The following is a 12730-nucleotide window of genomic DNA, read 5'->3' as shown; positions in this document are numbered from 1 at the left end:
GGACCTGATGATCTTAAGGGTCTTTTCCAGCCTTAAGGACTCTGTGATTCTATAGAACCCCGTTCTCAAGGGGCAGATTGAGTGAATGCTGTTTATTGACATTTGTAAACCTTCCCCCCACAACCAGGTGGCAGCATATCGGGGAGGAAACAAGCACAAAGCAACGAGAGCATGAACAGCAGCAAATGGAAATCGACTTTTTCACCGATATCTGACATCAACCTGACCAAAACCACCGACAGCCCCTTGCAGGCCGTGCCAGCTCTGAGCCAGAACTCCCTGTTTGCCTTCAGGCCGCCCTCCGAGGACGGGCTGCCCATGGACACCAAGGTGCCAGGACACCCCAGGAAGAGCCTGGCAGTGCCCTCGGATGGGCTGAGCCCTGGCACAAACCCCCCCAATGGCTTCAGCTACAACGGGGGCCTGTCCTCCGAGCTGGGCCTGCACGGCTTCATGGACGGCGCCGCTCTTCCTCACAAAGCTGGGGATGCCTCGGCTCCCAACTGCTCCCTGGGCTTCCCCTCGCAGCGAGGCAAGGACCTGGGCATGTCAGACACCAACCTGTTCCTGAACAAGAGGCAGCTGGAAGCTCTGGGCACCAAGGGAGAAGAGCTGAGCCGGCCAGGGGTGAAGGGCAAGGAGCTCAGCGAGCTGGGCACCCGCGCGGGGGGGGCTGTGGAGAAAAACTCCGTGCAGCACAACGGGAAGGTCGGCAAGGGAAGGGACCGAGACCTGGAGTTCAAAAACGGCCACAACCTTTTCATTTCTGCTGCTGTTTCGTCTGGTGGCCTTCTGAATGGTAAAAGCCTTTCTACTGCTGTTTCCTCAGCAGGGAACCCAGCGCCATCTGTCCCGACGCACCATCCCTTCCTCAACACTCTGACCACTGGATCACAGTTCCCCCTCGGCCCCATGGCCTTGCAAGCAAACCTCAACTCGGTGACAAATTCCTCAGTATTGCAGTCCTTATTTAATTCAATGCCAGCTGCTGCCAGTCTGGTCCACGTGTCATCAGCTGCAACCAGACTGACTAATTCTCACACTATGGGGAACTTCTCTCCTGGGGTTACAGGTGGAACAGTTGGAGGTAGGCAGAACTCTTTCTCTGGTATAAGACAGGGCCTAAAGGAAAGTCTGACACTGCCTCTCCAGGGGTGAAACCCTTTCATTTCTGCAGAATGGGAAGCAGATCTGTGCCACATAACCAGTCTCCTTTCTCTCTCTCTCTCTCTCTCTCTTGGAATTGCTAGGATGATTTCAGTTCCCTACAGTGAAATCTCATGAGCTTTGTCTGCTAGATGAGCTTGTTGTACCACCTTAATGAAACAATACACCCAGACTTTGTGATTGATAATGTTTGCTTGTTCAGATGTTGCTGTGTTGGAACCAGCTTAGGTCTGCCTGCAGGTAACAGATTTGACTTGTCCTGGTACCATGTTAAGGATCTCTAACTTGTCAACTTGAGTAAAGGTTGAGTTTAGGCCTTGAATGGATTTAGCACGATCCAGGAGGAGCAGAACATCAGAGGAGCTGGTGTTGGGAGTTCTGTAGCATTCTGGCCCTTGAATGGACATGAAGAGCATTTCTTGGCCAGGAAGGGCAATGCCACAAGCACCTTGCACTTCTGGGATTCTGCACAGGCTTGGCTTCTGTGGCCCACACCGGGGACAAGCTGGCAGGACCAGAAGATAGGCTGAACCTGCCATTTCTAAGTGTCTAGGGCAGTTTTTCTTACCTGTCCATAATCATTCAGGCACCATGTCGGGAAATCCTAACTCTCACATCTCTCAGCACGTAGATTTGCTGGAATTACACCTCCCCTCTGCTGCCCTGTAAGTGGGGGAGCAGGAGGGTGGGGAGGGAAGAGCAGCACTTTGAGTCTTCAGATAAGCAACTCTAAAGATCACTTCTAATCTCATCACAACTCTGCCTGTGTGGTATAGAAGTGACAGTTCTTGGCTCTGACCATTTTTCCTCGTGGCCTTTAGAGGTTGGCAGTAGGAAAGGTAAGTGGAACCTTTTGTACCTCCTGGCCTGCACCATTATCTCTTCATTGCTTGCTGCCTTCTCACGCTGCATATTTTTGTATGGGGCTGTAACTTATTATAATTTTGCTTTTGTTTGCTTTTTTTTTTTTTTTTTCTTTTTTGTTTTGTTTCTCTTGTCACTTGAGACTGTACAAAGCCCATCTGTTGAAGCTGAGTTTTTCTCTCCTGTTTGCAGGTATTTTTAACCATGCGGTGCCTTCTGCCTCCTCTCCTCATCAGTTTGGAGCCAGTTTCAGCAGCAGTGCTGTCTCTAGCAGCACCGTGCTAAGCTTAAACCCTCTGCAGGCTGTTGCCAGCACCTCATCCTCATCCTTCCCACCCTCTTCCTCTAATTTAGTAACATCTAGTGAGACTAGACCTGCTCAGCACCTCAACAGAGCTCCAGTGCAATCTGTCTTCCATCCCCCTCCACCCCCTCCTAACGTGTCCTTGCCTCCCCCTCCTCCTTTACTCGCTTCTAACTCCGAGCCTGCTCTCCTGCAGAACCTGCCCTCCATCCCTCCTGGCGAGACGTTCCTGCCCTCCTCCTCCTCTGCTCCTGTCCAGTCTAACTCTTCTTTGTCTCTCAAACTGGCTTCTCTCCAGCACAAACCCTCCCGCCCCTCCTTTACCGTGCACCACCCTCCCCTGCCCCGCGTGCTCCCGCAGCCCAACGCCGCTGGCACGGCCGCTATGTGGGTGACCCTTGGCATGCAGCCTCCTTATGCTTCGCACCTTTCGGGGGTTAAGCCACGATAAAGAGCTTGCTTAGCTAACAGTTCTTGTTTTGTAAGGTAAGGCCAGACACAAAACCAGAGGAGTTTGCGTGCGAGATGCTCACTGACGCTTCTTCCTTTGCAGAGAGAGGTCGGGGCCGGGCTCCGTGAAACAAGAACCTCTGAAATGGGGAGAGTGAGCCCTAAAATGGGGGAGAGGAACCTCCAAAACGGGGAGAGGAACCTCTAAAATGGGGAGAGGAATCTCCAAAATGGGGAGAGGAACCTCTAAAATGGGGAGAGGAATCTCCAAAATGGGGAGAGGAACCTCCAAATTGGGGAGAGGAACCTCCAAATTGGGGAGAGGAACCTCCAAAATGGAGAGAGGAACCTCTAAAATGGGGAGAGGAATCTCCAAAATGGGGAGAGGAATCTCCAAAATGTGAGGAGCGAATCAGCTGGTGGCAGAGGATGGGAAGTGTTGGTGCTCTGTTCTGGGAGTCAGGATTTCTCGACAAGGAGTGCTCACAGGGGTAACTCTGCTCTGGCTCAAGGTTATGTTCAGGCTGAGGTCTCTTCATAGAAAGAAAAAAATGTTCTTTCTGGAGGTAGGAACAGGAGGAAATGTCTATTTTCCATGTGGTTTTATACAGTTTTTGGAAATGGGTGTTGCCCATCTGATCCCCCTCCCCTCTTGCACAGCCTGTTCATCCCAAACCAGCCCTTGTCTGTAGCATTGAGGTGCCCAAAGGTGCCTCTTTGTGACTCTGTGTGACAATGTGGTGGTCAGTAAAAACTGCCAGTCAAAACCAGCTGCTCTACATAGTCATAAAGTTAAAAATCTCTGGGTTATAAGCTTCAGCTTTGCTTGGAGAGCAAATTCCCTGGGCCTGCAGTGCAGTCAGTGTCCCCTGCATCACTGGAAACACAACCACGGGTAGCAGAGAAGGGCTGTGACTCCCTGTCACTTCCCTGTGCTGGACTTGCTGCCAGGGCCAGCAGGAACAGCCCCAGCAGATGTTTTATTTTTGCTCACAAGCCCTGGGGGCACAGGGAATGTGCAGAGGGAAGTGGGCTTCACTCTCCACAAAGGCTGTAGGAGAGGAGGGTTCTGGAGGCTGTGTGCATTTCTCCTGCAGCAGGTATTTATTGAACTGTCTCTAGAATAAACTGTACCACCACAGAGCTGGGTCCTGTGGTTCATGCAAACACTCTGTGGCAATCCTGCTGTACCAACTGTGCTTGCCAAGTGCATCCAGCGTGTCCAGCCCCAGAGCTGGCTCCCTGCTTTCCTTGTAGGTCTGTGATGTTGTTGCTGTCCACTGGTACCAAAGCTACAAACGTGGTTGAACACACTTTGCTGCTTATAAAACTCGATTACAACACTCCTGAGAGAGCCTCTGTGCATTGTGTGTAGTGTCTTCCTCCTCAAATTCCTCCTCAGACACCACAAACCCCTGGTTAGGCTTTTGGGAGGCACGTAAGTATTGCCAGGTCCTTCCCTGCAGGAAAGGGAGGCTGAGCAAGGGCTTTGTGTTCCAGCAGAGATGGGCTTGGAAAACCCCAAAAGGAGAGAGGAAGGGGATGATGAGGAGGGTCTGTGTGTGAGGACAGTGTGAGAATCTCTGTTGAAATTACCTGGAACTGAGACCATGCTGGGCTAGGATCCATCAGGTGTGACAGTCCCTGTCACTGAAAAATACTGAAAATAGAGGCAAAGCACAAAAAGGACTTGTAGAAGAGAGGCTGGGTGTCAAAGCTGGGTTGTGGAGCACAGGAGCAGAACCGATGGTGCCAGAGGTGGTTGTGATCCCAAGCCCTGTGACTCTAAGCCAAGGTATTGGAGCAGTGCCCTGGATTTCAGTGAGAGCAGAAATGGGTTCAGATGGGTTCAGTCCTTGGGGAGCCAGGGCTGGAACCAGGAATTTGGGACTGAAATAATCTGCTTTGCTTCTGTGCTGGGAGAGCTGGGGGTGCTCACCTGGAGAGGAGAAGGCTCCAGGGAGAGCTCAGAGCCCCTGGCAGGGCTTGAAGAGGGAGAGCTTGCAGGAGAGCTGGAGAGGGACTGGGGACAAGGCCTGGAGGGACAGGAGCCAGGGAATGGCTCCCACTGCCAGAGGGCAGGGCTGGATGGGATCTTGGGCAGGAATTGTTGGCTGGGAGGGTGGGCAGGCCCTGGCCCAGGGTGCCCAGAGCAGCTGGGGCTGCCCCTGGATCCCTGGCAGTGCCCAAGGCCAGGCTGGACAGGGCTGGGAGCAGCCTGGGACAGTGGGAGGTGTCCCTGCCATGGCAGGGGTGGCACTGGATGAGCTTTGAGCTTTTTTGTTACAATAATAACAAAACTCAAAGCAGATTAATTTTTACTATAAAAGGTGAAATACTGAGGGGGGAAATACCTTTTTTAGTCTTTTCCCCTCACTTGATTTCAGTCCCTAGGACAGAGTTCAACACAGCCACAGCTTGAAAAACTGCAGCATTTGGAGGGGCCACACCTCCCTTGGACCATCCATCCTTCCCTCTAATTGGGATTGGGTCAAGATTTGCTTCATCTGAGGAGGTCTTGGAGCAATGTAGGAATGACTGACACATCTAACAACACAGCAGGTTTTTGCCTTTTATTCAGATGAGTCTCTTCCTCTCCTCCTGTTGTGCAGGTAACTAGGATTTCTACCTCAACCCAATGTGACCTATGCAAGGACAACGTGGACCAACTTCACTCGGCTTCCACTGAAAGGTGCTCACCTGGCCTGTGCAGGGGTTTCTACTCTTACTACTGGACAAAATAAAAACCATAAAAAAGACCTAAACAACAGAGCAAACATTTACTGTGAATCTGACTAAAAGAAAAGAAAAAAAAAAAGGAAAAAAGGCAAAAAAAAAAAAGGCAAAAGAAATGCTTAAAGCTCCAGTTTGTATTGTTGATAGTTTAGATAAAGTATTTATCTTTTTTTTAAAGTGAAAACAATTTTGACTTATTTTATTCCACCTAGATTCATAAATACAAGTTATTATTATTAAATTCTCTGAATACTAAAGGACTGGCACACCAGCAGAGATGTAAAAGAGCCTCCTCGGTGCTATTTTGTCCGTCAGAACTGTGCCTCTGGTTTGAATCCTTGGTGCTGATTTTGGGGGGTTGACCAATGCCAAACCCAGTTTTTAAAGGTCTGCAGATTATTTATTCCCCTGACTGTTCATATCCCAAAATCCTCTTGGTTGGCAGCCGGGGCTGGCAGAGGAAGGAATTCTCCCCCCAGGGTTTGGTTCAGACTGAGCCAGGCCCTTTTTAACTGGGTGGGTTTTAATTGAGTTGTGACTAATGAGGGCTCTGTGCTCCCCTCTGGAGCAGCCTGGGCAGGCACAGCTGGAACAGGAGACATCCAAGTCCTGCCCCATCCAAACTCTTTCCCTGGGCCATTTGCAGGTGCTGGTGGCACTGGGGTCACTGTGAATTTTGGTAGCTGGTCTGGTAACTCGCTTCTTGGGGCTGGCCTTGGTGTTTGAGCAGGGTGTGTGCTGGCTGGTGCTGGTGCAGCCCTTTCCCCAGCTTTGGGAAGATTGAACATGGTGTTTCTGTCCTGCTGCAGGCTGCAGAGTTTGCTCAGCTCGTTCTTTCCTTCCAAGCACGACGTGTTTCCTTGGTAGGGTTTTGATACTTGACTCTGACCCGGCTTGGCCGTGTACATGGATTAACAAGGTGCATTTTGCTTTTGTGTTCCTTTGCTTTTCAGTAGGTTCTCGAAGGGTAGTTCACAAAAACACCCTGACCTGGCTGCCTGTGCTGTCACTGTCCCCCGGGGGCAGGGACCTGCGTCGTGACTCGGTGTCGTGTGTGCAGGAAGGGCTGATTTTATAGAGCTGTGATGAAAACTCCTGAGTTTCCTACACTTTATTTCCTTTGGTTTTAGTTTGTATAATGCACAATGAACCTGTAAAAACTTATTTATTCAAGTGCACAAGGTGAGGAGGAGAAGGAGGATCCATTTAAGTAGAAATCAGGCTGGTCTGAGTTCAGGCCAGGCCAAGCACCAATTTAAAAAACTGCAGTAGAAAGGGGATTGCAACAGCAAAATGACTGGAAAAAAATCACATTCAGGCTTTGGAAAACACCTCCCTGCTGCCCCTGGTGCTCAGAGGGGCCACACTGTCCTTAAATCCCTTGGAGTGCTCCCTGGTGAGTCTCCCACTGCAGCAGTCAGGCACTGGCAGGAGCCCCCCAGGGTCCCAGAGCTGCTCTGGCTCTGGGGGCAGTGAGGTCCCTGGGCCCTCCTGGATCCAGCAGGGTTGGGAGTGTTTGGGGAGGGGCTCAGGGGCTGCTCCCTCCCTCTGCAGGGCTCAGCTCTGTGCCTCACCCCGGGCAGCCTTGGGGAGGTTTAGGAGCAGGTGCAGTTGTGCTGTGGATTCCTGGCTGTGTCTTCCATGGCAGCCTCTGTGCAGCCCCTGGGCTCTGGCTTGGCCTCCTTATCCTCTGGGAAGGGACTGAAAGCCCCCTTGGGGGTATTTTGGGATTTCTGCTTTGTGTGGGACAGGGTGTGTCCTGCTGAGGGACTGGCAGCACAAGGAGAGCCTGGGGAAGGGCAGGAATGCTCAGAGGGGGAGAGGAACATCCAGTAGCTTCTCGTAGGAGCCAAACACAGTGAATGTCCTGGAATCCAGGAGCTCAGTAACCCAGATGTTTTGCAGCTGGGAGTTGGGCAGCTCCAGCTTCTGCCCCAGCACACAGCAGAGTGCTGGGGCCCCTGGAGACTGTAAATGAGTGATTGCTGAAGGGGCAGCAGCCTTAATTAATTTCCTAATTACCTCTCCCCCATCGTTTATATCTCTGGTGAAAGAGAGAGACGAGGAAGTTCAAGTGGAAGCTTTTCATCTCCCTGCTTTGATCAGATCCTTTCCTGCAGAGGGACCAGGATTTGGTGCCCCTTGGAGCTCTTGTGCCTCCCTTCACCTCCAGCCACAGAGATCCAGGAAGAAAACTCAGCTGCCATCCCTGTCTTGGCTTGGGTGGTGCCCAAGGCACTCCCAGGATTCCTGCTGGAGAAGGAACCAACCCACAGATCCCATGGAACCCTCTGTGCTCTGCTCCAGGCCTGGGTCACCTGTGTCACCTGTGTCACCCTCCCTGCTGGCACCTGACACTCCCTACATGGTGAGGAAGGACAGATCCTTTGGGAATGATGTGCTCTGCATCCAGCAGCTCTGGGGAGCCAGGCTGAGCTGTCACAGGTCAGGGTGGCCTGGCCACTGTCACCTCACAGCTGGACTCACTGATCTGAAAGATCTTTTCCAACCTGAATTCTGTGATTCCAGGACCCTTTGGAGCAAAGGCTTTGGGGGAGGAGTTTGTCCCCTGCTCTGTGCTGGGTGCTGTGGAAAAGCAAAGCCTGTCTGTGCCTCAGTGTCACCTTTGTCACTGCCTTGGTGGCCAGCCAGTGCCCAAGGCAGGGCTGGCTCAGGAGCAGCCTCAGGAATGGGCAGCACAGCCCCTGGAGCTCAGCACTCACCTGTGCCTGAGCCACTGCCACTGCAGGAGTTTTGACTCTGTGACTCTCCAGACTCAGCAGGAAGGGAAGCAGACCCAGGAGTGAATCTTTGGGGTTCCTGGGAAGGGATCCAGTCTGCCTGAGCCTCAGCCTCCCCCTGCCTGCTGCCATCCCAGTGCCCTCTGCTCCCACCCTGCCATCCCACCCTGGATGGGATGAGCTGCTCCAGCCTTGCTGGTGTCCCCCCCACCCCAGGCCCTGCACTGCAGCTGCTGCTGGTTGTGATTCCCAGGTTGTGCTTCCAGAGGGGGCCTGCTCAGCACTGGGGGAAGCCAAGGGGACACTTTGGGGCCGGTGCCTCGGCACTGGCTGAGCTGGGAGATGTTTTTGCCAAGAGATTCCTGGTTTTGTCTTCCCTCTCCCTGACCTTTTATTGCTTTGCCATGATCTGGGGCAAGTTCAACTTAAAATCTTGGACTCACAGAACATCCTGAGTTGGAAGGGACCTGGAGACTCCTGGAGTCCAGCTCCTGGCCAGTCTCTTGCTGCTCTGTGTGCACATTGGGAAGAGCTCTCACCTGGCTGGAGGCAGACCTTGGATCCATGTGGCCACAGCTGTGACCCCACTGCTGGAACACTGAGCCAGGAGCTGAAACCTGTTTGCAATAATTGAAGATCCTCAAATCAAAGCCAAACAGTTCCAAAAAAGAGAATTTCTCCTGCTGGGTGCTGGGTCCAGTCCTTCTGGGGCTGTCACACCATTCCCCCTCCTCCAGGCCCCTGCTGCCAGCAAAGGACTCGCCAGGAAGCAAAAACACATCTTGGAGCAAGGCTGCTGCCAGAAAAATGGAACTTCCTGACGGCTGTGCTGAGAAAAACCTGTCCCTGCTGCTGAATGTCAGCCTTGAGGAACAAGGCTTGCGTGGGCTCTTCCTTCCTTGGGCATTTGCCACCTCTGGCTCCCCTGGGACCCACAGTGCTGGGAGGGCTCCAAAGGCACTGCACCTAAATTTGGGATTTGCTGCAGATGAGTAATTCAGCAGCAATTCTTCTTCCAGCAGCCAGGGGTGTGGAGACACCCAGCAGCTGGATTGCTGAGGGAGAGAGTGGGAAAGCATTGCTGAGGATGTGGAGGCTGGATCTGAGCTGGTGCAGGGGATAAAGGGGCTTGGAGGTGTCCCTCCATCCCCTCTAGGCTTGGCACAAACGAGGCTGTTCCCTGCAGGAAGGCCTGGATCAGTCTGGAGTATCTTCACCTCCCTTCAGTTGTGGATGCAGTGGGAGAGAGGAGGAGGAGGGCAGCAGCTTTTGGGGGAGCAGCAGGGAGTGCAGCACCTCCTCACAGTCCTGGCATCTCCAGCTCCTTCTGATCACCAGGAATTTGTGTCTCTTCAACCACGCAGATCAGAAATTCTTGTGCTTCCATCTCTTTACCTTCCTTGCTCTTGGGGCAGCACTTTATCTTCCAGTTCAGGCTCTGTGCTCCCTCTGCTCCTGGCTGGGGTTGGGCTCTGGGCTCAGCCTGGCACGGGCAGTGGGATTCCCCCTCATTGCTGGGATCAGGCTGAGCTTGGAGGGTCTGAGTCTGGGGTCACAGCCACAGTCCCTGAGGTCCTGCAGGCAGGCAGGTGACATCACTTGCTCATGAATGGATTTCTCATCTCTTTTTGAATCCAGAGATTCCAAATCCCCAGGACTTGACGCTCCTTAGTGTGAAACTCGCCCAGCTCTGGGTCACACTCAGTTCAGCTGAGTCACTTTCTTCTTTCTTTAGTCAAATTTGATCCTTGACGAGGTCCCTTGAGCGATTGCAGCCTGGGAGTGGAGAGGTTTCCAGTCTGATCAGCTCTTCCATCCCACCTGGAAACATGTCCAGCATTGCTCCAGGGCTGCTTGGGGCTGTGTCCCTGCCCTCAGCCCTGGGGACAGGTTTCCTTCTGAGATGTGTGCTGGGGTCACTTCAGCCTTCTTTGGGGTTGGACTAAATGACCTTTATTGGTGCTTTCCAATCTTCCCAAACTGTTCTGATTCTGTTCAGACACATCTGGGAGGAGATGGGTGAGAGCCAGACCTGCCTCACCTGCTGCTCCTGCACCTTCACCCAGCTCTATGGGCTACCACAGCTCAGGTGCTCCCCAGCACAGTGAATTTACTGCCTGGGGTCCTTGTTTCCATCTCAGCCTGGGCTGCCCCTTCCAGGTCTTTTCCTGTGGCCATGGGCAGGCAGCCTGGGCTTTGCTTCTTGCTGGGCTTTGCTTCTTGCTGGGGTTGTGTGGTCAGGAATATTTTTCCACTTGGAAGAGAGTCCAGGTGACAGGGGGGTGGTGGCAAGGACAGTCCCAGTCCCAGCAGTGCAGAGCTGCTGGGGACACCCAGCCCTGGCTCAGGGAGGGGACAGCCAGTGCTTCCAGCTCCTTTGAGTCCCTTCAGGGCCCACCTTGGCACTGGGGATCTGTGCCCCCTGTGCCACCTGTGCCCCCAGGATGCTCTGGCCCCCCTGCCCTGCTCCAGCTCCAGCTGATTGGGACTCCCAGTGCTGGGAGCTGCTCTCAGGCTGCTGCTGGGGATTCCCCTCCCTGCTCAGCCCTCCCTGGACCCTTCCTTCCCTCCTCAGCAGGGCTGGAGCTCCCCTGGGGCCACCTGCAGTGCCTGGCCCAGGGTCACTGTCCCCAGGAGCTGCTCCTGGAGCTGCCATCCCCAGGCTCTGGGCTCTCCTGTCACTGGTGCTGAGGTGGCGTCGCTCGGTCACGTCCTGGGTGACCCCTTTGATTTTGGTGCTGGAAACCTGAGGGGTCTCTGTGTGTTTTGTCCTGGATAACTCCACCCTGGAACAATCCCAACTCCCAGGGCTGGCTGTCGTGGAAAATTCTGCTTTTCTTGTTTTCCCTGAGCCAAAAGCCCAGAGGGGATTCAGGACTGGGAGCAGGGGAGGGCCTTGGGCAGGGCTGTGAACCCAAAATGCTTTTGGGGAGCAGAAACTTCACAGTGTTTTTGTGAACTATCTTTGCAGCACTGAGGAAAAATCACAAGAATTGGAGTTTTGGGAGTACAGATGTGCAGTCAGTGTATGAATATTTGAAGTCTTACTGGTTTTAAAGGTTTTTATTTTTTTTTTTTTCTCCATTTTCCGCTCCATTTGCGGATCAGGTTTTCACTAAAAGCTGTTTCAAAATGTTGCTGTGCCATATTTTATTTATCCTTATACATTATAAATATATAAATATATATTTAGACTGAATATTGCATTGAAAGATGCTGTTTTTGGGAACTTCAGGGTTTGAACCCGAGACAGAAAAAAATTGGGAAATAATTCTCCAGTGTTTTTACTGTTTGGGACCTTCTTCCTGAAGAGGCTCCTTGAGTTCTTTATGGTGTAAAAACAAAATCTCATCTGAAAATTCCAAGTTTGACAATGCTAACCCTGAAGTTCTCAGGTTTGTGATCCTTTGGTTTTCTCGAGGTACATCTGGTTGCTTTTCTGGTGCAGTCAAATAATTTTTTAAAAGGTTTTGTCTCTGGAGTTATTGAGGAAAAGGTGGAATGGGTTGATCCATCCTGCTTGGCTTTTTTAACCTATTAATCTTTGAAGTGATCGATTTCCAATTAAAACCCAACTTTTTAGGTCTCTGTTCTACTTAAACTTTGTAGGAGTGAGAGCCTGCCCTCGCTGAGTGGGACTTGGATGGGGAAAGCAGTAGATGATGAGGTTGCTGTTGCTCAGGAATTGATTAGTAAACTTTTAACTACTAATAAAAATCCATTTTTCAATGGATTTTTAGAAAAACCCATTTTCTTAGGACAGTGGTATGGGATGTTTCCTAGTGAATAGGAATTAGTTTATATAGTTTAGCCTATTAAACCGAATTATTTAAAATTCAAACTTCCCCTAATTTATCTTTTTTTTTTTTTTGGTTGGTTTGGTTTTGGATTTTTTTTTTTAATACTGGTAAGTTGTTCTGTCATTCCTTTCATTCCTGCCTAGCAGTAGTGTGAATTCTGGTGTGTATATATGTATGTATAATATATATATTTCCACCCGGCCTTTCAAATTCTCCACAATGTAAGAGTTAGTTTTTGCTCCCCTGCCTCCACTTAATTTCTTGTGTCTCCCTTGATTTGTAATTGAAACGATGCTTTGAAGTTTTGTCTTTATATTAAAGTGTCTGTATTTTAATACACCGAGCTCGTGTGGACTTTCACTGCCTCAGCAGTCAGGAGGGAAATGGGATTTGGGGCTTTTGTGGGGACCCCTGAACCAGGCAGCACCTTCAGCTCTGGGGTTTGGGGATCCTGTGCTGGCACTGGGGAGGGACAGCAGGGCCTGGGGACAGCTCTGGGCCCATCAAGGGACACTGAGGGGCTGAAGCAGGTCCAGAATGGGGAACAGAGCTGGGGAAGGGTCTGGAGCACCAGGAGAGGCTGAGGGAGCTGGGAAAGGGGCTCAGCCTGGAGCAGAGGAGGCTCAGGAGGGACCCTGTGGCTCTGCACAGCTCCTGACAGGAGGGGA

At 51.8% G+C, this 12730-nt stretch overlaps 1 protein-coding gene across 9 annotated transcripts in view; it reads left to right on the top strand.

Moving 5' to 3' along the window:
* The window catches only part of DOT1L (DOT1 like histone lysine methyltransferase), an 86675-nt gene extending 74270 nt beyond the window's left edge, over positions 1–12405 (top strand). For 5 of the 9 annotated variants that reach the window (XM_050986251.1, XM_050986254.1, XM_050986253.1 and 2 more), the window contains 2 exons: positions 128–1087; positions 2224–12405. In XM_050986251.1, the coding sequence (XP_050842208.1) occupies positions 128–1087; positions 2224–2786 (1523 nt within the window). In that variant the 3' untranslated portion in view covers positions 2787–12405. Of the gene's footprint in view, positions 1–127 lie in introns of all 9 variants that reach the window. The other 4 variants (XM_050986250.1, XM_050986257.1, XM_050986256.1 and 1 more) reach the window with 4 other exon arrangements.
* The last annotated feature ends 325 nt before the right edge of the window (positions 12406–12730 follow it).

This window comes from Serinus canaria, chromosome 28 (genome assembly GCF_022539315.1).
Source record: "Serinus canaria isolate serCan28SL12 chromosome 28, serCan2020, whole genome shotgun sequence".
Taxonomy (NCBI): domain Eukaryota; kingdom Metazoa; phylum Chordata; class Aves; order Passeriformes; family Fringillidae; genus Serinus; species Serinus canaria.
This window is presented reverse-complemented; position numbering and strand designations above follow the sequence as displayed.